The following is a 22480-nucleotide window of genomic DNA, read 5'->3' as shown; positions in this document are numbered from 1 at the left end:
GAGCCGACAGGACTCATCGTCGCAGCCAAGCGAGCGATCAACGGGCCTAGCAGCTCAGGAGAGGGGTGCTGACACCGTTAAGCCGCAAGTAATGTCGGTACGACAAGTGATACTGGGAGAACACTGCACATATCTCTCAGAATGCTCAAGGCCTGTCGCTAATTTTGCACGATTATGCAGAGTAAGCGAAGCGGGGTTGACGCCATCCCATAGTTGCACCCATGCTAGGCATAAGATAAATAGCATGGGACCCGACATCTTCCTCCACAGTTGTCGGGCTGTATGTTTGCCATCGCCAACATGGCTCTAGCAATTACCTCATATGTCTCGGCGGCAGCGGCCGGTGTCGCCTCGCACATCGCCTACTTCAACAAGGGCGAGCATCATCTCTATGTGACGCTGTATATCAAGCTCTTCCTTGCAGCCGTCGCTACAGGGGCCGCATCACTACATTATCTCCAGCCCCAGCCATGGACACAAGCCCTGCCTACCACCTCCCAGCTCGCCGGTACCTACTTGATAGGCTTGTACAGCAGCCTTCTTATCTACCGGGTCTTTCTGCACCCGCTCTGTCGCTTCCCCGGCCCGCTCGGTGCACGCATCTCCACCGTCTGGCTTTCCACGCAGCTCAACCACAACCTCTGGCACAAGCTCCAGGAGTACCACAATCGGTATGGGCTATTCGTGCGCACGGGGTCTTCAGACCTGTCCATCTCGCACCCCAAGGCCGTCGAGGCAATCTACAGCGCCTCGTCGCCATGCACCAAGGCCGCATGGTACGACTTCACGCACCCAGGCATCGCCCTGCAGAATATGCGCGACCCAGCTGAGCACGCGGCCCGTCGCAAGGTCTGGGCGTTGGCCTTCAGCGACAAGCTGCTGCGTGGGTACGAGCAACGCGTGCGCATCTACCGGCAGCTGCTAGTCGAGCAGCTGACCGGCATGCGCGGACAGCCGGTCAACGCGACAAAGTGGACGAACCTGTATAGCTTTGACGTCATGGGCACGCTGACATTCAACGAGAGCTTTGGAAGTCTAGAGCGCGGCGAGGACCACTGGGCTATTCGCTTGCTAAACGATACTATGGGCAATATCGGACTATTCGTGCCGATTTGGCTGTTTCTGGGGCTGATGTCTATTCCGGGGTTGTCGAATGGTTGGTGGCGGTTTCTGGATTTTTGCGGACAAAAATTGCTCTATCGGTTGAAGGTGGGTGCTGCGTTTTCGTCATTGTCTTTGCTGTGCGCTTGGGTCTGATCATATTTGTAGAACAAACCTGACATCCCTGATGTCAGTTCGGTGTTGATCTCCCATCTGAAAGGCACGGAGCCGACGCCGACGGAACAGATGTTACTAGACGGGGACGCGCGGTTGATTGTTGTTGCTGGAAGGTGAGTCTGGGGCTGGGTAGACTTGAAGGTGGGAGTTGACGTTGATAGTGATACCACGGCGTGTACGCTCGCATGCGTCTTCTACGAGCTCGTGCGTCATCCGGAAGAGGTCGAGAAGCTCCGCGCCGAGCTGACGCCATACCTGGACGAAACCGAGCCGAATGGCGAATTTCTCCACTCGAAGATCGCCGGTCTCAACCATCTGAACGGAGTAATTAGTGAGGCGCTGCGTCTGTACCCGCCTGTGCCAGGGGCGTTACAGCGGAAGACGCCTCCCGAGGGGATCATGATCGACGATGTGTTTATCCCGGGGAACATGACAGTGTCTTGCCCGCAATATGTAATCGGACGTTGTATGTCTTTTCTTTCTTTGGTTTTGTTTTTTCATTGTTTACTTTCTTATTTTCGGATGGGCTAACGTTGGCAGCGCCACTCTGCTATGAGAGACCGGACGAGTTTATCCCCGAGCGGTGGTATAAATACCCCGAGATGATCAAGGATAAAACGGTATTTGCGCCGTTTACACTCGGTATGTTTGTGGTTCCATAAAACATGATGACCCAAGACTCTAATCAACCAGGCCCATACAACTGCATCGGAAAGCCGTTGGCGATGCTCAACCTCCGGACCACGGTCGCTCGGATGGTCATGGAATTCGATATGCGACTGGCCCCGGGAGAAGACGGGAAGAAATTTCTGGGTGAGGCGCAGGACAATTTCGTGCTGTACATGGGCGAGTTGAGGCTGGTGTTTGAGCCGCGCAAGTGATATCGACAGGTATGGATCGGGTGGAAGTACGTTTTCACGACGGCTGTTTGGGTGCCTAACAGACCCAGAGTGAGGGCGATTGATCAATCACGGGTGACAGATCGGTCAGACAAGCTTTGTGTCGGGTCGGGATCCGCGGAACCAGCGCAGAGCGTTCGTCATCGGGTCTATATTTGGAATGATGAATGAAGCTGTTTCCCGACCCTCGGGCGAAGATACCAGGAACAACCTTGGATGGGGTGGAAGTGCAGAAGGGCCATGCTCAATGTATAGTTTCTCAGAAGCCCTCTGGTCCAATCGCTTCCATGACCGGATGTGTCTATATCCATGTCTTATGTTCATATTCATGTTCATGCATCCATGCACCCTGGTTCGCCGCCAATGGCGTTACTGAGACCCGTTGATCAATAGAAATTTTAATTACGCCGTGGAAGGTCACCGAAATTCCCTATATAGAGCCTGCTATGCCTGCTATGCCGGTCTGACTCCCCTCATCCATACAATCTCTATCTACGTACATCCAACTATGTAACCCTTTCAGACATCCTCTCTGGCATAATTTCTTCACCGTATCAACTATCGCTCAATATGGCCGTCCTCTCGACCTCTGCCATTATCGTCATCGTCATCGTCGCCTGTCTTTTCGCCGTCTCCATGGGCGCCGCCCTCTTCAAGCAATACTATCCCGATCGCTCCGAAGACCGATACCACTACTCCCCCGAACAACAACAGTATATGCGATCGATACGGATGAAAACAATGGGGCATTTCCGACGGGAATCAATGATGAAGGATATCGAGTCTGGATGTATGTCTGAATGTATACTATACATACGGGTTGTCGCATGTTGCTAACCACCAGAAGACGGCGTCGATACCGCATCGTCGCGATAAACCTCTACTATTTCCCAACTCGGTCGATGGTCTATGATTGATGATTTTATGTGCAATGTTGGCGTTTGGAGTTTACATACAACAGAGTGAATTTGGCGCGCAGTCTTGGTCTTCTTTACGCTCCATCATACAGACACCTAAGTACAACCACAAATGGAAGACAATGCAGCGCTAATCATTATGCATAATTCTATCCACTTTTGTTCTATAGTACATAAGAGGTATCATGTATTTACGCCCGTCGCTTGAACCGCTGCGCCGCCTTATTCTGGCTGCCGTAGTTCCGTCGCGCCTGCACCTTGTCCTTGCTCATGCTCGCCCCGAGAGTGATATCCACGCGCGGCGGAGTCGTGAACCCGAAGCTCTTGGCCACCTTGACCAGGTCCAGCTTGTTGATGTTGAACACCGACCGGAGGGAATGCGACGCGTAGGCGTGGAGGTACGCGCGATAACCGTCTTTAGCGGACTGGAGGCGGGAGTGTTAGCAAACGTACTATTGTACACGAGGCTATAAGACACATACCTGGTTGAGGTAGTAGTTCTGTCCGATGAGCTTCTCCAGTTGAGACTGGATATCGATGATCTTCTTCTGGGGGAACTCGAACTCCACAACCGGCTGTCAATGCGTGTCAGTATGCGCCTGTCCGTATGTAAGAATAAAGAGGGCACCTACCACTCGCGCCTCGCGGAGCACGTTGAGGAATCCAACCTCCGAAGGCTGCAGAAGCATGATGGAGCGACCGATCTTGCCCTTCGAACCACGAGCGGTACGTCCGACACGATGGATGTAAGACTTGGGCTCGTCTGGGGGATCGAACTGCACGATGTAATCGACAGCGGGGATGTCCAGACCACGCGCGGCCACGTCGGTACAGATGAGCGTGCCCTGGGAGGCATTACAGAACTCGAAGAACCGTTGCGTGCGGGTTTGCTGTTTCAATTTGCCGTGGAGGGCAAGAACAGGTAGATCGATGTAGTTCAGGAGGTCGGCGTAGTATTTCACGGCGTTGCAGCTGGAGAAGAAGATAATGATCTTCTTCTTCAGGTTCTTCTTCAGGAACGTGAAGAGCAGGAGGAAGCGCTTGTCGGCCTCGCAGATGATGTATCCTTGGTCGACGCCATCCACGGTCGCATGTTCTTTCCGGTGATCGACGTTGATATAGAGAGGGCCGGGTTTGAGCGAGATTCGGGCAAGGTCCTCAACCTTAGTGGTCTGGGTTGCGGAGAAGAGTAAAGTCTGGCGTTCCTCGGAAGGCAGGATTTTCACTGATGGCGGTTAGCAAGCGGCGTTGCGACCCCGTCAACAAATACATACCAATCTGGCGAAGCTCAGCTTCGAAACCAACATCCAGACAGCGGTCCGCCTCGTCCAAGACGAGAACCTTGCAGTTCTTGTAGACGAATCCCTGGGTGTTCTGCAGGTGATCGAGGAGACGTCCCGGCGTCGCAATCAGAAGGTTAACTCCCTTATTAAGCTTGTCGGCTTCGGCCCTCCGGTTTGCGCCTCCAATAACAATACCATATGTTTGAGAGCTATAGAGCATTAGCCAGAGCAGGACAGGAAGGGGAGGCGCAAAGCTTACTGGAACTCGCAAAGCTCCTTCGCAACACCGAAGATTTGCAACGCCAGTTCTCGGGTCGGGGTAATAATGATAACACCGGTTCCTATAGTCACACGTATCAGCCCCCCTCTCTCTAACACACAGAACGAGTTAGCGTACCGTTTCTTGGCTTGAATCGCAGCGCGCTCAGCATCTCCACAGCCGGAATCAAGAAAGCTAACGTCTTTCCTGATCCAGTCTTCGCAGCTCCCAAAATATCACGACCCGCCAGCGTTGGAGGAATCGTCCGCTGTTGGATCTCCGTCATCGTCTCAAAACCCATTTGGCGAATGGCCTTCATGGTAGGTTCGGAAAGGTTCAGGTCCGAGAAGTTCTGCGGCGCGGCATCGGTGGGCAGCGACAGGCCCATCGTGGACGGTAGAGGCGCTTCAGAAACATCCTTGGCTTCGGTCTCTCCGTTCTTAGTCTGCTCAACGTCTTCGGCATCGGGAGTCTCGTCCGTAAGAGGATCCTCGGTCTTCTGCTTCTTCGTCGTCGTCTCCGTCACCTCGCGCTGATCATCGGCCTCGACGACACGAGATTTGGCGGACTTGGTGCCGTCAGAGACCTTTTGTCTCTTTCTCTTCTTGGTCTGATCCTGTGCAGAACCCATTTTGAGCGAGGAGGATGTGTAGAACTCGATGGTATGGGGAAATTTTCGGCCTGCGACGATAACAAAAAGCCAAAAAAGACAAAATTTTTAGACCCAAAAATGGGTCCGGTCACGTGTGAGGATCGTAGTGGAGCCGTTTAAAGTCACGTGATGTAGCCGTAGATGGGTTTGTGTTGTTTACATAGTTTGCAGTGTGTTTGCATCAGAGCATCCTGTTTGGGCCGGAAGGAGTATATCCAAATGTACATTGGATGCGTTCAACTTAGCACATGTAATGAGACTGTAGAGATTTGGGGGACACCAGCGTGGCAGAAGCTTTTTACGTTGGTCAAGTCTCTCTAGGTTTCTTGAATACCTTAGGCTATGCTCCAGGTCACCTGAGCAGGGTATATATCCAGTGCCAATGGTTAAGCAAACATTATTCAGTTCAAAGAGTGGTCTATGCGCGGCACATTAACCAATACTGTACCTTGCAAAGCCGTTATGGTATCTTAAAGTAGCGGATCCAATCTCACGGCCCCTGCTTGGCTTCTCGTGATATACACCGGACATCAGAAAGCTAGCGCCCGTAAATGGCACGCTTTTAAACACTCTTCTACAAAATTGTGGCATCTACACATTGTAGCAAATTTAGCATCATCATTACATCTATTCTAGATGACTGCATACTACCAAATAGCTCGCCCAATCGAGCATGTGTTGCGATGATCTCCGAGCGCACACATCAAATACATGCCGAGGCGTTCTGTGCAGGTGACTGTTATTAGCTGGAACACATGTGACCCACAAGACTCCAATCGAAATTGTCCTGTCTGAGAACTGCCGTAACAGGTCAGAGGTTGGGAGAAACATGGGAATATGGAGCCCCATGTGGCTTGGGTTCGGCATCGGGTTCGGATACAGAGTTGGAATCATCAAAAATGTAGGTACTACGAAGGAATTCGGTATACGGAAAGTGGGACCGATGCAATGACGTATTTACAATTTCGAGATACCAGTATGACGGGGTATGTATCTACAAAATCATGATATGATGGGAACCTAGTCCGTTTGTTCCCGAGGTAAGCCAGGCCGATCAAAAAGACATACATGGCCAGGCCAGAGACAGCCGTTAAGAAAGAACCTCTCTCTATTTGTTCTCCCCAGTGGTTTGTACCCCAGATCTCCGGACCGCAGCTCAAATTAAGGTAAACTCAAGTCTTCTTATGGTATGCGTACCGCGTACCGAGCCTGGAGTTCATCTCTCACGAGCGATGGCTTGTTGACTGGGGTATATGCAAAACCCTTTCTCGTGCTGAATTATAGCCGACCATTTAAAATGATAATCATTCTGTCAGATGCCAAATTTCAATATAAATCCTTGCCCGCAATCTATTTTGTGGCGGAAAACAGCGCCGCAATGCGTCGATTCTACCCCATTCACATGCTGAACAGGACGTCCCATCGGACTGTTTTGGGCACTAGATAGATGTCTTCAATATGGAGAAATGTCTGTTATTCCGTATCCCCCACTTGCGCGGCTTTCGGCTCGCGGGTGGAGCTGTTGAACCTAAAACAAGACGGCGCATACACTAGGCCACATGAACCCCAATCGTAATTTCAGAGACCAGCGGCAGTGCACTGTTTAACGCCCTCTAGGGTCTCGGTTTTGTACTTTGAAGGAATTTCTTCCTGTGCTCTCCCGTGCCGCATTGAGGCTGGCACTCTGGGAGTTGATCATGGTATTAGTAAAAAAGAGGATGTAACAGGGCTCGACCTGAAAGAGACCGCCTTAGCGAGATCCGAAAGGCGGAGGTGTCGTCGAAAAAGTAGATCAATCCTGTGCACACATGGTGCGGGGTATCAGCATGGATCTTAAGACTGATAGGCTCAGATGACCCTACCGTTCTCCTAGCGAGGGTCTGGTTCTATGGTTGGCGGTCTTCGTACTTCGTATCCTGCCAGGAGTGAACGATGGCGTAGTCTAGGACAAGACATTACCTCAGCTGGGACTCATGATACTGCTCTATTACTGTGGAGTGTACCTTTAGCCATCGTTACTCTGTTAATTTCGAGCAAAATCTGTCCGAAATACGCCTCGAACAATCCAACAACCCTTCCAGCGCCTGATGTTGTTTAATCGTGGTAGGAGGGCATCGCGTGCCTGTGTCTGGTGTCACCAGCGCAAGGTGCGATGCGACGCTTCGTTTAGGGGCTGTCCTTGTACAAGATGCATTCAGGATGGGCAGGAGAAATGTGTCCTTCGGGAAAAGCTACCCAGATTGTTAGTATGATATGTTTTCGCGGGCGAATGACCGCTGACCCTGCATACAGTTCGAGAATCTACAACCCCACGGGTGCTATGGTATCATCTGGGAATGCCCCGGAATTTTCTTTCAATGATAGGCTGGCACCGACTAGTAAGTGGATGAACTCACTCATTGCGCAATTCATATTGAAACTAATTTCCTATGTGCAGATGAACCAGTTAAACCTTCTACACCGTCCGGCCATGTCGAATATTCCACCTACCCGTATCTTGAGCTACGAAACCTTCAACTACTTGATAAGGAAGATATATCATACCTGGTGTCCAAAGGATGTCTCATGGTACCGGCGCAGCCTGCCCTTGACGACTTTGTGAAACAATATTTTCTACATGTACACCCAGGGACGCCGGTGTTGGACGAGGCCAGCTTCTGGCACATGTATCTGGAGTGTGACAATGGACTATTGGGTCGGGGCCTGAAGATGTCGGTTTTTGTGTTTCAGGCAATGCTGTTCACAAGTTGTACTGTGAGTGTTGTGACTTATTTGGCCAGCGTGTTACTTACCAGAACAGTATGTCTCAGAAGCAAGCATCCAACAATGCGGGTTCAAAGATAAGCGAGTCGCACGAAACGCATTCTACAACAGAGCCAAGGTTTGCTGCCTTTCAGCTAAATTGACACAACCAATGGCTAATATATTTATAGTTGCTATTAGACCTTAAAGCCGAAGATCAACCGTTGAGCAAAGCTCAGGGTGCTATCCTTCTGTCCCATCATGTTTCTCCGGATGATCCACAGATTGGCAGTCTGTGGCTCGCGAATGCAACTCAAAATGCGGTGATGCTGGGAAAGCAGCCTACCCCACAGTCAGATCAGGTCGAGGACTGTGTGAAGAAGAGATTATGGTGGTCGATATTGCTCCGGGACAGGATACTATGTCTGGGTCTAAGGCGCCGTACGCAGGTGACCTCAAAGCATTTTAATGCGGAGGCAAACTACTTCGACGAATCTGATTTTGCTGATGAAATCAATTATTCTAACGTATATAATCGGAGTTCGAAGCGCATCCTCATCGAGGTCCTACAGCAACAATGTCGCCTTGCTGTCTTGGTTACGGATATGGTGTCGTTTATGTTCACGTCTTACGGCGCATCCTCGCCATCTCTCCCTTTCAAGAAGTTTCAGGCCTATCAGAATGGGATATCAAATACGAAGAAGGAGCTCCTCAAATGGGAGAAGAACTTCCTACTGCTCAAATCTGATACTGCTGCCGACAAGATACCCCAGCAAGCCACGACCATGATTAAGATGACCTACTTGTACTATTAGTAAGTGAAAGATACAAACTACCGAGTGCACATACACTAACACGATCCTAGCACTGCGCAATTGCACATTGCGCACTATGAAGCACTTCTTCTCGAGAGCCATACAAAGTTCGCCGGTCAGACTTATGCAGATCAACTGTGCGAATGTCGTGATTATCTCCAGAACTCAGTCCAAGGGTTGAACCAAACGATGAAGCACTTTAGTGAGAGACAGAACATAGAGTTCATTCCCCTGTGTTTGTGAGTATTCGGCCCACTACATGTACTAACCATCCCACTGACCACTGTTCAATTGACAGACTCGCTTTTGTGGCAATGCCGTTGATTGTTTCAGCTTTAGATGTGAAGCTCGCGCGAACGCCTGACGAAACAAGGATCCGAACACAACGACTCGACCTCCTCGCTGAGATATACCGCAGGTCCGCGACCCTCTACGATGTGACCAACTTTGTTGCGGTTGGTTCGAATCAAATACTTCAGCTGGTTTACAGGATCTCGCAGGAGCTTTTGGTTCGAGAGGATCGGCAGTTAATAGAAGACGCTGTCGGGACGGATCTCATATCACTGGGCCCCTCAAAGAGCAGACTGAGTGGCTGGCTAGATCTATTCCTCTACTACCCACGTCTGTATCTCCTCGTGTCTACTTCGGTAGATTACAGTCTCTCCGTTGGCCGTCTTCCTCATGATGGCGCGCTACCAGAACTGCTTCGCCCCACGCAAGGTGATTCTCTGAAGATTGAACTGCCGTGGGTGTCATCCGGGGAACTGAAAAGCGCAGCCGATATGCTGGGGGAAACCACTTTCTGGTGTCCTTCATCCGATCGGTTGCCAGTATCTATTGTCATGCCACAGGACAGCGAAATGGATATAGTTGAGAGCAACGAGGAGACGCAAGAGAATCAAGGTGGACCGACGGTCCCGACTTCATTCCCAGACATACCCCAATCAGCCTTTGAGGGCTCATACGGATACGACGACAGCCCAACATACCTAAATCAGGATGATCTCAATCTCGACCTCAACATACCACGGTGCCAACCGACCACGGGACCCGGTCCTTCCATCCCAGTACCAGATGCCCCCGAGCTATCCCCAGACAAGACCGCGGATTACACGGGAGACTTCGAGTCGTTCGCCTTTAATGATTTCAAGCACACGTTAGACCTGAGGCTGCTTGATTACATTAGCCAGGCGACGTTTAATCCGACGTACATGGATTCCTTCCCACACGAAATCTATGGGAACGGGCAAATAGACTGTAATGGGAAAATGTGAATTAGAGACATGCTACTTGGTGATTTCTTGCATCTTCAGTACATAATTGCAATCAATCTTTCAAATTTGTCAAGTCTGCGGTCAATTTGCCTATGCAGTAGATAACCTAATAAATGTGCTGTCGTCGCTTTACATCAGAACGCAGTACCAGGAGGTCCCTGAGCGGATTCAGCCTCGGACGACGTATGATTTTTACCCCCTATCCCGCCCATACCAGGTGCAGAGCTGGTTTCAGGCACCGGGGACTCAAAATCAAAGAAAGTATGACATTCGTCCTTCGGGCTTTCATTTAAGAGCGGCTGCGATATTCCCTCGCCCTGGGAGAAAGGAGTGAAAGGGAAAGAGTAATAAGGGCCCGTGGCGTGCCCAAGCCGAGGAAGAGGAGAATCTGGTTTATTCAATATCGATTCGAGGGACACTGGACTTGCTTGCACAGCAGGAGGGCCTGCTTGCTGTGAATCTTCCGGCTCCTCAAAACTGCCGTCTGTGGTCGAATCCAGAAGTTCGCTGAACGAAGGAATTGGGCTCTGGCGGTGTATGGGCTGCAGTCCAGGGACACTTATAGAACTTCCAGAGTGAGGTGCTTCACTATCAGCCATTAGATTTCCGATGAGGCCCGGGAGCTCTGTCGCTTCTGGAAAGTGACCACAGGTGAAAGCGTAGTCAAGGGAAAGTGCAATGCGCAAGTATAACTGAGGATTTTGAGAGAACATTTCTGTCCAACTATGTGAAATGGAAGAGCCAGAACCTATCAGTTGAACGAGTCAGATGTGTGCTAGTAATGTTTTACCGGCTATGGTTTACCTACCTTCGGGGTCTTGGTTTCTAGGGATCAGCATTGAGCTTGCAAACTGAAGGGTCTTCTGGATAAACATGGCTACACTGTCGGTGCCATCATATCGGTCTTGATAGAGCTGCATGACATTGGCATAGTGACGAAAACGCCGCTTCCGAGTAGCTGATTGTAACCTGGAGGTCGAGAGCTTAATGTCTAAAGCATTCAATAATAGCGGCAGAGCGGCATATGCGATTCTGAGAAGGCGCAGTTAGGTATATCGAAAGAAAGAAGAAAGTGATAGTGTGCATACGTGCTAATCGGAAGATGATGAGCTACCCCTCGAGCGAGGAACCGTCTCATCGTATCGTCGATACAACCAATAGCATCTTCGAGTTCGTTTTGGATTCGACCAAATACCTCTACCTGAGGCTCCTGGACAGGGGATGGGTGGACGGAGAAAGTTAAGGCTTCAAACTGACAAAGAGCTAAGCGAGCTGCACTGTAAAGTACATTAGTCTGTTGAGAACATTCTGCTCTGGGGAAGAAGCCTCACTGACTGGTAGTAAAGGAAAGCTAGACCAAAGTAAAGGGCCACGGATCCGTGCGTCTTTTCTGTGTTGATAGCAGGCGCAAGAGCAGACTTCGCATTATTTGACCACTCCTCCAATCCTGCTCTACCTTCCTCTACCTGTCGAATAATACCAGTGGCGTCGCTCTCTTCAGTCAAAGACGATTGGCCAAAAGCCTTCGGTGCATACACGAGCATGATGATATTTGTCAAGACCATGCATAATTCACATTGTACCTTGAGCACTCTGGCAAGAAGTCTTTTAGTATCAGGGTCGTAAACCTCCGAATTATAAATCTCGTCTTCCAGGTCGGATTCTGTTATGGGATCAAGTGATAAGTCGAATGTGCGGGGTGTTATTTGAAGGTGCCGTCGGAGGCCAAGAGGAAGTATTCTGTCTCGAATTAGAATTGACCACCACACGCGCCTCCGTGTATTTCTATGAGGATCATTTCGATCGGATTCAGAGTCACGTTCAAGTCTATGAGCCCCGTATACCATAGCATTCTCAATTGCGATACTTAACCACAAACTTCCCGCATGCAAATCAACCGATGAGCTTTGGAATGTGAGCAATATAGCTCCCTGTGCGCTCGCTAGCACATCTTTTTCGCATTTCAGATCGTAAAGAAGCTGTTCTTGTTAGATCACTGTAGAATACAAGGAATCAAGGAATCAGCACTGACTTTAGCTCGAGTATATATGCTGTTCCGTGCGGTTCTTGCATCGGTGAATCCAGCAGTCCTTAATGTAGACGAAGAGACAAACTGCCAATGTTGTTAGGATAAGGCTTTTAAAGGTTCATGGCAGATGGCCATACAGCACAACTGGTAAACAACATGGCTTGAAACGTAAACAAAGACATAGACTGGTCTTTCCGCGATAGAGTCTGTTTGTTGCGGTATATACGCCAGAAATTGGCTTCGTCCAAAAGTGGAAGGGTTGGATGAATGTAAAGAAAATAATTTCTGACAAATTCATCAAGAATTGAGCGGACTGGAACGTGGAGACAACCCTTTGCGCTCAGGTATCGTAAATCTTCTCGAGGAATAGCCCGAAGCCCTGGCAGTCTTAGAAATGAATAAAATGAGAATATTACATTTGGAGTGGATGCTGTTTCGCTCTGGACTTTTTGCCAGATCCCGTAACTGCCAGCAGAAGGTAAGTTCAAGGACTGTGAGAACGTGTCTGTCATCGTTGAGTATACGTTGATAACCCAAAGAAGAAATTCTTACCTGGTTTCCAGGTAGCAGAGGACGGGCTATTAGTCTTTGCGTCCGATACCTGTCGCAAAGAATTCTTAGGTGCAACAGAGGGTCTGCGATATGGTGCATAAGGGATCACATTTTTTCCAGAGATACTGTCTGCGCCAGACACACTGTTTTGTCAATTGGTAAACGGTTTCAGACGTTGATAAGGGTATTCGGGAGACAACTTTTCAAAGGAAGATACCATGGCTTACCGAACTGAGTGTGATTGCAGAGCACATTCTTGATTGTCAAGTTCGCAATTTGTGCAAGGAAGTCCATGACTAGAGACATCACATCGGACTTTGCGTTCTCGACACCACGTACAGGCGACTCGCGATCGTTTGCGTGGAGGCTCTTGTATCTGAATCTGTCTTTGCAGGTTTGGATTGAAGTGGCACTCCGATTCGAACTCAAATACCGAGGAATCACGTTTGGTGCTTGTTGGAATATAATCGTTTGAGGCTGAATTCATATTTGATGTCTGCATATTGTCATCAGCAAGATCTTCTTCACTTTACACCAGAGCTGCTTTTTCAAGGAATCATGAAACTATTAGCGACTAGGCGAGCGGCACAGATAGGGCCCAGGGAGCCGATTAGGCGCACCGAGTATTAGATACGGCTCGATCCAACTATTCTAGTAGCTACCAGGATCCCAAAAGTGTGGGTACTCTGATGTGAAGCAAATTCCGAATAACCCAGTCAATCTGACATGCAGCTGCATGTATATGTAAAGGTACTTTATACAGTGCTCTACATCCTATAACAGTCCACCGTACCTATAGCCCAAATAAACTATGACACTCGTGCTTCGTGTTTCATGGCTGTTTAAGCGATGTGCGACTTTGCGTAATCAAGGACATGCATGGGGTAGGATTAGGGGCTGTCGGCAATTGTGGAATATTTCCGCCTCTTTTTACCGAAGGCCCGGGAAAAATGCAGGATACCAAAGTCCGATCATTTTATGGTAAACGACGGAGAATAATGCTAGTAGCGTGGACATCGGTGTCTAGGCTTTTGGTTGTGGTGGCCAATAGCGAGGCTATACTGCACACGCATCCCACTAATCCCACTATCCAATCTTATTCCGGAAGGAAGCCACAAAATATCTAAATATCTAGAGCTAAACATATCTAAGCCATCAAACATGCTTACAGCTGGCCACTCCACCGCTCGGGCCGACGGCGTGAACTAAAGTTTGCCCTAGCCCGGCCCGAAAACAGCCATTAGTCTAGTAGGGGCCACGAAGCATCTGTAGGCTGCTGTTTCAACGTGCCGAGTTTGAGCACATCCTGGCTAACTCTACTAGGTGCAGATCATTTGACGCACCAGTTTAGTCGCCATAAGATGCCATGGGGAATTTCACATCTGACTATGCACACCAAAGCAGGGATTTTCAAGGGATGAATAGCTGAGGCCCGCATGTCACTTTTTTTCTGACGAAGGATCTAGTTTGATTTACCACATTGTCTCCACAACGATACTCCGTGTAGCTGCCGATATGTTTGTTACTCGGAAGTCATAATACAGTATGAAAGGCCAGCTGGTAGCATGATCATCATTCATCGACTCATCTTCCATGCTTAATATCCGACAAGATCCCAGGCCACCTGCCATGACTATTTCTGGTTATTTAGGCGACAATCTCTCAAAGTTCGTCCCTATTAGAATTTGATGCAGACGTTGCCTCTGACGAATCTGCAGCGATTGGAACAGTCGGGTCATATGCAACTCCAGCCTCAGTCATACTAGTCGCAACTTCGGACAAGTAGTCTTTTACCCCTTCGGGAAGGTCCTCATACCACTCCGGGTAGTCTCCATCTTTGAAATTTTCGATCAGCTGTTGGCGCGTGATAGGATCCGTGAGCTCACTATAGACGCTTCGAGGTACACCTGTCAAAAGTTGCAGGAGAACACTCGCTGGTGGGATCGGTAACTTGTCCAAAAAAGTTGCGCCTGTGCTTTCTGGTAACGAAGGATTCGACTGTGCCGTGACAATTGCATTGGATAATGAGCTCCTGGGTCTTCATTAGCAAACAAATTCCGCTCCAAAACTCCAAAAGCCAATCAATGTCTTCCAAGCTGGACGCACAGTTGAATCTTTAGCTGTTCTATGCTGTCGGGCAATTCACTTCTTTTTTCAGCGCCACCCCTGGCAAAATTGGCGATCATAAAAACAAAAAAAGGTGTGGAGGCTCGCATTGTAGGGAGTTGTTATGTTTGCCACCGAATTTGACAGTTACACTAAAGACTTTCTTTGGTCATCAGAGGGGGAAAAAGAAGGTGATCAAAATATGAGATCCGTGATTTAATCAGAGCTTTAGGGAAGTCATCTCCGTTTACTAATATGCGGGGTGCGATGGACTATACCCGCAAAGGGAAAAGGGAGTTCTGCCCTTATATGGTGCTCCAATCATAGGCCGCAATGAGCTCGGCTCGCAGTGTTGATTAAGTGAAGCCGTGGCCAAAGCCGGAGAAATTCCAGGGACAGGCTTTTGCCATGACATGTGAAATGATAACCGATTTTCCCCACATACGAGCTAACAATTGCATGTCCAGTGCATCTTCCAGATACGCAGTAGGCTATGGGATCAATCATGTCCCGCCCAATGAACTGACATTAAAACCTCGTTCAACCATGTCAAAAACACTGGTGCAGTTTGGACCAGGAGATGATCTCGTCGCAAATGAGAATTGTAAAGAGTGCTTCTGCAGCTTTCGTCAACCATGCATGGCACCCAGGAAAAAAAATTTAGATTTTTTTTTTACTTGATATCTCGTAAGACCACAGACAAATGGTCACGGCAACGTCCAGGCCCAGTTATAATAGAGGCACTGGTGATTGTCTCCTGCTCTGACCTGTATCAGGATTTCATCACAATAGGTTCGAGTGACAGTATGCTGTGGTCACAAAGACGACGTTTTCATGTTCTTGGTACTCATTACTTCATGTCATATATCTATCCAGGCAAGATGGCAGAAGGCCATCAAGCACCTCGATGGCCTTACTGATAATCATAGGTCTTCCTCACACCCAAGTACGTTTTAGGAAATCAGCCGCGGAAACTACGGTTGAACAACTGATGCTAATGAGGGGTTTGAGAAGGCGGGGTATGGGGTAACATTGGGAAATCCAGGATAATGCAGATCGATAGGCAGTTCAGGCCTACATTGATATTTATGCATGAAGTCCTACGCTCAGAATAGCTAAGCCACGCATGGGCAGATTGACGGTGTGGATATTCGTGGCGTGTACGCTCTAGGTGAGACTTCAGGGACTCGGTAAATGACCAAAACATCGTAGTTAGTACTGACTTGGGGGGATAGACCCTGCACATAGACCTATGATGCATCCCTAAACGTTGTGGAGAGAGACAACTGGGGAAGCAAACGTCTGAGATCCAGTACAGTTGGATATCACTCCGCGGTCCGATGCACCGATAAACCTAAAGGGCCAAGAGCTACGTCTAAAACAGCTAGTCCATACTTTCAGCATCTATATTATCATTCCAACGAAGGAAGGGCGAGCATGGCGTCTTCTTATTGGATGTATGTCTACGAATGATGCCAACAAGGACAACACGCCATGGTATCGTCCTTATGACTTGAAAGTTCCTCCAGTAAGATGAGATACCCAGACTACTTCAGAGACTGTGTACGTATACAAGTGTATATCACTTATGAATGGCCAACCTACCGATGCGGTTCGCGGTTGACGGTCCTCGGGTACCTTCTCACCCAGGTGAAGACCATTGGTGGCAAGGCTAACGAGTCATAGATATACTAGAAGAATCGTTATATGCATCGTGAAGCCATAGCATATCCTCTGTGCACTCTTTCCCTAAAACATACTTCCTAAGTAGACTTGTCTCAACAAACTTCGCTTCGATTTATACGCACACATACAAAGAACTGCACCTAGGCATCATGGAGAAAACATCGTCCGACGGCTCCTACTCCATCACCATCGACAAGGACACACGGTCCGTTGGGGAGTCTCCTTTAGCAATCAAGGAGCTGAAGAAGGTCGCGAGAGAAGGAATCGCTCTTGCTGGAGGCCCTGCGGCTATCTTGCTCCAAATTGCCCACCCAAAGGTTGGCCAAGGAGTTGCCGACCACAGTACGTTCACCACCAGGGCAATCAGCCGGGCCCAGTACACTCAAATGTATATCTACGTCATGATATTTGGCAACGAGGACGAGAAAGCAGCAATGAGGGCTTGGGTGGACAAAGCACACTCCAGAGTCAAGGGAGGTGAAAAAGATAAAGCCTACGATGCTATGGACCCTGGGCTTCAGCTTTGGGTTGCTGCCACAATTTACGCCTCTATGGTCAGCATGTACGAGCTTATTTATGGGCCTCTTCCACCCGCTATGGCTGAGAGAGTCTACCAAGCGTACTCTATAATGGGTACATCCCTACAGGTCCCGCGAGAGATGTGGCCTGCCAACCTGCGTGCTTTCCGGGTGTACTGGAAGGATATGGTCCAGAATCACCTCGACGTTAGCGTCGATGCCCGGATGGTTCTCAAAGACCTCTGGCATCCCAAAGGTATTCCATTCTGGATCAAGCCTGCTGTTTGGTTCGCAATGCCATTCGTCCGTCGCATTACTGCAGAGCAGTTGCCGCCCGCCATCCGCGAGCAGTTTGCCCTCCGCTCTACCAAATCATCTCGAGCCATTACCGGCCTTTTCATCTCTGGAATGTCTGGGGTTTATCCATTGACGCCACGGTTTATTCGCACACTGCCGAAAACATATTCTATGAGGCTTGTAAGGAAGAGAATGAACAAGAGAGGAGGACAGCTTGTCAAGGATTAAGAAAGAGGGATGAGTGGAGTCTCCATACACGGCACTCACTACGACTGATGGACATTTTTCGGGAAATGGTGAAGCTACATCTGTCATGTTTTGTTTTTAAAACCTACAGGCTTTGCAATCATATCTTGAAGTACACCAACGTTATCGTATATGTTATGGATACTCCTATCGCCTCATGTAGCATATTCAAAACCAAAATTTGCCCCCTTATTGCTTTGTCTCATGGATATTTTGTCTTTGTCCAAATTTCCGTAATAAGCTTTTACGTGCATCTTTTATTCTAAGTCAATTCTCGAGATCCTTTTTGTCGGAATCACCGCATATTAGTCCTGCTGGCGCTTCCTGCTGGCTGCCAAAGATTACCCCACCTAAGTATTGCTAAGGTCTGCATGAAGTGCCTATTAACCTAAAATGAGCCGTGAAACAGGGGATAGTTGGCTTTCATAATTGAACCCCTTGTCTGGCCCCGAGCTCATCCCGCGGGCCAACCTGCCATGGCAGCTAAAGAATAGCTGCATTAGGTACTCATTCAAAGACATTTTGTAATATTGGAGAGATAATGGAACAGAAAATAATACTATAGGGGAGATTACGTTAATATTCAGACCTTTCCATCTACTACCTTGCCATTTTGTAATCTTTGGTCCATGATCAATGAGACATTTTCGATAGGTTGTTAGGATCTAGTGATTATAGGTCAAATATGATCCTTACTGCATTTTCAATCCTTGCGCGACTGGGAGTTATAGCATCAGCAATCATAGTTCTCGGATTAAATGCCAAGTTCATTTATAATGCTATCTGGACTTCAGAACTGATGATCTACATTGAAGTTCTGGCGGGGGTCACCGTGTTCGCTGCACTGATTCCACCATACCCTAACTTCCTATACGATCTCATCGCTGGATTGGCTTGGACCCTAGCTGCAATATTCGCCCTTATTATCCAGGTGAGATATCAGTGAGAAGTCTGCATGGCAAGGCTAATCGACTGTGCCTAGTTTTTTGAATCTACCTGCTACGGTTTCCAGCTCCATGCTGATATTAATTGTGAGACCTATAAAGCTGGAACTGCATTTGCTTTTATTGCTGCAATTTCATGGCTGGGATGTGCTGCCTTCGTGAGTGCAACGTCTGCCTTCTATCCACTATACATATTGTGATCTAATCCTTTATATAGGGGATTCTTCATATCCTCGGCGTAATATTCAATGTCCAGAGCACGAAAGACAGGCCGTATGAGTATCTATTCGTTTTATTCGGCATGAGGCTAAAGCAATATCAGAGTATATGTAGGAGCAAACATTGAAGCCAAAGGGAAAGAGAAAGAATTTGAGGACGCGAAAGCTACAGATTCTACGGAACGAAAGCGTGTGAAGTTTGTGCCTTCCAATATTTTGCATTCGAAGGTGAGAAAGTCACTAAGTTCTGTACCAGAGGGCTTGGGAACACAAACATTGCTCGGTATTTTATCTGCTACGGCTTGTTAGGGGTGGTCCTGCTGGCAGTTGGGCTTCCTATTATGTAAGTTCTGTGCTGATTGTATAACTAACTGAACATTTTCAATTACCACATATGATCTAAGCTAACAATACGACCCCCATGAATAGCATCTTATACGCAGCACCAGCATTTGGGCAATATCTTCTTGAGCGTGTTCCAATACCTGCGATCAATATCACCCTTCTGGACCCTACCAACGACACCATTCAGTTCTCCGTTCTGAGCCACGTCCGCGTTCCTGATACCTTTACAATCGGTCTGGATCCAATGAATGTATCATTCTTTTTGCCTGACACAGCACCCGATATCATACCTTTTGCAACAGTGGAGCTACCAAAACTCACGTATCACTCCAACCAGCCCATTACAGTGGAAAACCAGCGACTGAAACTTGGCGATCTTGAACAGTTTGGCAGGCTAGTCGACAGAGTGGCTTACAATCCAACTTTTACTGTTGCCGGTAAAGGTAGGGCTAAAGTGACTTTCGGTGCCATTCATACCTGGGTAGACCTGTACAAGGAAGTGGAACTCACAGGTAAGAGGCCTAGTTCTACCGATATCTGTATACCTATACTGACGCTTCTAAGGGTTTAACCACTTCCCAGATCTCGAAATTCTCAAGTTCGGAATTCAGGAACCTGACGCGGATGGCTACAATGTGGCTGGAAAGGCAATCCTGGAAAACCCGTCACCGGCTTCTGTAACGCTGGTATGTACTTCTCCATCTGCAGGTGTTATGTCACGAGCATTATGATTTATTTCGGAGTACATAGGGCAACGTCACACTAGGTATTTTAATAGCGAATACGACTCTTGGTGAAGCCTTAGTTGAAGTAAAAAATGTGGTTCCTGGGAACAATACGTTTACTGTCAAAGGCAAGCTCAATACGGATGTCGTGGAAAAAAATATCGATGACATTATCAAAGTTGAAATACCTTACCTTAAAGACGAAATGATTTGGGCATCAGCAACGGGTATATCCGTGGTGTATCATGGCCAACATCTCCCTTACTGGGAACAGGCTTTCAGCTCGGTAGTGGTGAGCGCCACAAGACCGGTGAAGCCTCTTGTGCAGGATCTGGTCAATAGTGGGGTCTCTGTGCTATTGGGAAGCGACATCTCTGGGGAATTTTTGCCGAGCATCGTGAACACACTCACCGAAACAATTTTGGGTACTATAAAGACACTTCCAGACACAGACTATGATCAATACTCGGAGGCTATAGGAGAGGTCGCAAAGTTGGCTCTGGAGCTTTTGAAAACTCTGGGCTTCATTTAACTTATTACTTGGAATCTATATTGATGCATATAGGAACAGGCGGTGTCCGTGAATGATATGAGACATGGTGGCTTTCAACAAATTTCGTGGTCGTATACTATGCTACACAGGAACAAGTCCCTGGTAGGGGTATCAATCACTATATCCTTTCTCCAGTATAACCTCAGCTTCGACGAAATTTCGAAAAGAACGATTTCTTCGGCTTTCCTTGTTCAGTCGGCTCAACAATCCCAATGCGTAGGTCGTTCCCATATCTTGTCATGGCTTTCTCACTGTGGTACTTGTGGTACTTTTTGGTGGCATCGGTTCCCGCCACTGCTAATAGGACTGCATATGGGAAGGATTATGGATCAGTATTAGCAAGATCAGTACGGACTCTGGAAGCATACTCTTCTTTCCACCAGGATGTAATTCTTGGAAGGAACTCAGGTCGTAGACAGCGTTGTCAATAATAACCCACATATCACCATCAGTTGTGTGGCGGGAAATCTCATTCTTGGAATATTTCTTCTCAGCTTCTTCGGCCATGGCTAGGTTTAATGGATACTAATAAAACTGGTGGAACAAATACAACAATATATGGGACAGCCAAATCGCTTCTGTTCGCCCGAAAATTTTCAATTCTTTCTATTTGTATAAGGATGGATTCCTCTACGGAGTATGTTATGCATAGTCAATTCACATGCTAGTTTCCAATACTAACAAGTCCATGCGCTAAATCACCGAGGCGAGGTACAAATACCTCCGTAGCCGTCAAATGTTGGAATCCCAAATTATCTTATTGGACGTTTTATAATTATGGTACTAAGTAATGGGGAGTTTATACGGAAGATTAAAACGAAGTTGGTCATTATTCGCCTATCGCTAAAATGCCACATGGGCAATAGAACTTAGTCGAAAACACCACAAATCCGCTTTCTGGCTGGAAACATGATACAAGAAGATCCAAACCTACCCATCAAGTGCCTGTACCACCTGCGCCCAGTCTCCAAGTCCATACGCACCTGGCACCCTCGGTCCATCGAACAAACTGGCAAAGACGACACGATCAGACTGTTCTCCTTCCCAAGGCTCTCTTCCATGTTGTGCAATGACATTATCATAAACCAGCACGTCACCTTCTTCCCACTTGTGCAGTACCCGGATCTCATCCGTTATCTTTGCAAGGTGAGCGAGATACTTTTCTGGGATAGGTGATCCATCGCCGAATAATTGTTGTGTCACGTTCTTCCGCGACCCACTGTTCACTTGCGCGTTCTTATAGTACGCAGCAAGCCCGGTAAAAAGGGTCTGGAGATTTGTACCCTGCTGAGTCCGTATCGCAGGTAGCCTGTGAGTTAGAACCAGAGTCTGGCCATTCTCAGACCATTCCCATGTGGTGTGCCTTCCGCGTCCATAACGTGCAATCTGCTCTTCGATTTTCCGCCGTTGAGTACTCTCATCGTCGCCGTCCTTAATATTCTTCCCAAAAGCCTGATGTAATGTTGACCCGCCCGCATACTGTTGTTTGACTTGGTAGGTGACTTTACTGAGAACGCCTTTTTCAGCAAGTTCTCCGATAAACTCAGGGATCTCCTGTTGCGCGCGGTGAAACAACTCCAGAGATGACGATATAGGTGTCTCACCACCCTTTGAAGGTGCACGATAGTTGTAGAAGAAGATGTATTCTGGGGCATGCGGGACTTGAGGCGACTCGTTGTGGTTATAGATAAGAACGTCTTTGGGTGCTTCATTGGCAGGAGCTACATTCGGAGCGAGCAGCGGTCGGTCGACTACAATGCCAATGATTTCATGAGGGCTGTATCCAAATGCATGAGCAAATTTGCTGGAATCCTCAGCATTGTGGATTGGTAGTCCCCGAAACAGTAGCGTCCCATGCCGAGCCAGTTGCTTGGTAAATAAGCCATGACGCTCTTGAAGCGACTTCACATTTTTGATGACATCGTCGAGGTCAATATCTTTAGTACCTTGAACATCTGGACGGAGGGCAAGAGGGGTGACAGTGTTGCGGGGATGAGGAGGGCCGAGGAAACGCTGGTTAGATGCGGGGAGGTTGAACGCCGTGAATGACAATAAGGATTGTTTTGCCTCGTTATCTAGAATAGATGGGTCATCCGCATGTTTTACTGATGCCGACATGGTCCTATTCATATATTCCTGCGA

At 48.2% G+C, this 22480-nt stretch overlaps 9 protein-coding genes across 9 annotated transcripts; 5 read left to right on the top strand and 4 right to left on the bottom strand.

Annotated features, from left to right (window-relative positions):
• Positions 1-148: 148 nt before the first annotated feature.
• BDV59DRAFT_172838 (cytochrome P450) lies at positions 149-2590 on the top strand. Its single transcript, XM_073688783.1, has 5 exons — positions 149-1209; positions 1270-1391; positions 1440-1744; positions 1819-1920; positions 1972-2590. The coding sequence occupies exons 1-5, from the start codon at positions 283-285 to the stop codon at positions 2157-2159; spliced, it is 1644 nt and encodes a 547-aa protein (XP_073550388.1). The 5' UTR covers positions 149-282; the 3' UTR covers positions 2160-2590.
• A 66-nt stretch (positions 2591-2656) lies between these two features.
• BDV59DRAFT_172831 (uncharacterized protein) lies at positions 2657-3244 on the top strand. The gene is made up of 2 exons (XM_073688782.1): positions 2657-2967; positions 3025-3244. The coding sequence occupies exons 1-2, from the start codon at positions 2748-2750 to the stop codon at positions 3051-3053; spliced, it is 249 nt and encodes an 82-aa protein (XP_073550387.1). The 5' UTR covers positions 2657-2747; the 3' UTR covers positions 3054-3244.
• has1 (ATP-dependent RNA helicase HAS1) lies at positions 3245-5317 on the bottom strand. The gene is made up of 6 exons (XM_073688781.1): positions 4775-5317; positions 4637-4718; positions 4369-4586; positions 3727-4319; positions 3577-3669; positions 3245-3519 (listed from the first exon to the last, which is right to left on the bottom strand). The coding sequence occupies exons 1-6, from the start codon at positions 5265-5267 to the stop codon at positions 3286-3288; spliced, it is 1713 nt and encodes a 570-aa protein (XP_073550386.1). The 5' UTR covers positions 5268-5317; the 3' UTR covers positions 3245-3285.
• Positions 5318-7375: 2058 nt separating this feature from the next.
• Positions 7376-10119, top strand: BDV59DRAFT_211269 (Zn(II)2Cys6 transcription factor; the record flags this gene model as incomplete). Its single annotated transcript, XM_073695770.1, has 6 exons — positions 7376-7534; positions 7791-8042; positions 8089-8169; positions 8222-8844; positions 8896-9084; positions 9144-10119. 6 exons carry the CDS (start codon positions 7376-7378, stop codon positions 10117-10119), a joined length of 2280 nt encoding a protein of 759 aa, XP_073550385.1.
• A 134-nt stretch (positions 10120-10253) lies between these two features.
• On the bottom strand, positions 10254-11663 carry BDV59DRAFT_199621 (uncharacterized protein; the record flags this gene model as incomplete). Its single annotated transcript, XM_073693394.1, has 4 exons — positions 10254-10867; positions 10928-11151; positions 11208-11396; positions 11455-11663. The coding sequence occupies 4 exons, from the start codon at positions 11661-11663 to the stop codon at positions 10254-10256; spliced, it is 1236 nt and encodes a 411-aa protein (XP_073550384.1).
• A 4676-nt stretch (positions 11664-16339) lies between these two features.
• Positions 16340-17535, top strand: BDV59DRAFT_191568 (oxygenase MpaB family protein; the record flags this gene model as incomplete). The annotated part of the gene is made up of 2 exons (XM_073691921.1): positions 16340-16369; positions 16729-17535. 2 exons carry the CDS (start codon positions 16340-16342, stop codon positions 17533-17535), a joined length of 837 nt encoding a protein of 278 aa, XP_073550383.1.
• Positions 17536-18238: 703 nt separating this feature from the next.
• Positions 18239-20317, top strand: BDV59DRAFT_191567 (uncharacterized protein; the record flags this gene model as incomplete). The annotated part of the gene is made up of 6 exons (XM_073691920.1): positions 18239-18484; positions 18536-18655; positions 18860-18912; positions 19145-19572; positions 19625-19746; positions 19811-20317. 6 exons carry the CDS (start codon positions 18239-18241, stop codon positions 20315-20317), a joined length of 1476 nt encoding a protein of 491 aa, XP_073550382.1.
• A 163-nt stretch (positions 20318-20480) lies between these two features.
• BDV59DRAFT_199619 (cytochrome b5-like heme/steroid binding domain-containing protein) lies at positions 20481-20845 on the bottom strand (the record flags this gene model as incomplete). The annotated part of the gene is made up of 2 exons (XM_073693393.1): positions 20481-20632; positions 20707-20845. 2 exons carry the CDS (start codon positions 20843-20845, stop codon positions 20481-20483), a joined length of 291 nt encoding a protein of 96 aa, XP_073550381.1.
• A 334-nt stretch (positions 20846-21179) lies between these two features.
• Positions 21180-22479, bottom strand: BDV59DRAFT_172827 (Clavaminate synthase-like protein). The gene has a single exon (XM_073688780.1). It carries the CDS (start codon positions 22466-22468, stop codon positions 21269-21271), a length of 1200 nt encoding a protein of 399 aa, XP_073550380.1. The 5' UTR covers positions 22469-22479; the 3' UTR covers positions 21180-21268.
• Position 22480: the final 1 nt, after the last annotated feature.

Source organism: Aspergillus ambiguus (genome assembly GCF_047715705.1).
Source record: "Aspergillus ambiguus strain CBS 117.58 unplaced genomic scaffold BDV59scaffold_6, whole genome shotgun sequence".
Lineage (NCBI taxonomy): Eukaryota > Fungi > Ascomycota > Eurotiomycetes > Eurotiales > Aspergillaceae > Aspergillus > Aspergillus ambiguus.
This window is presented reverse-complemented; position numbering and strand designations above follow the sequence as displayed.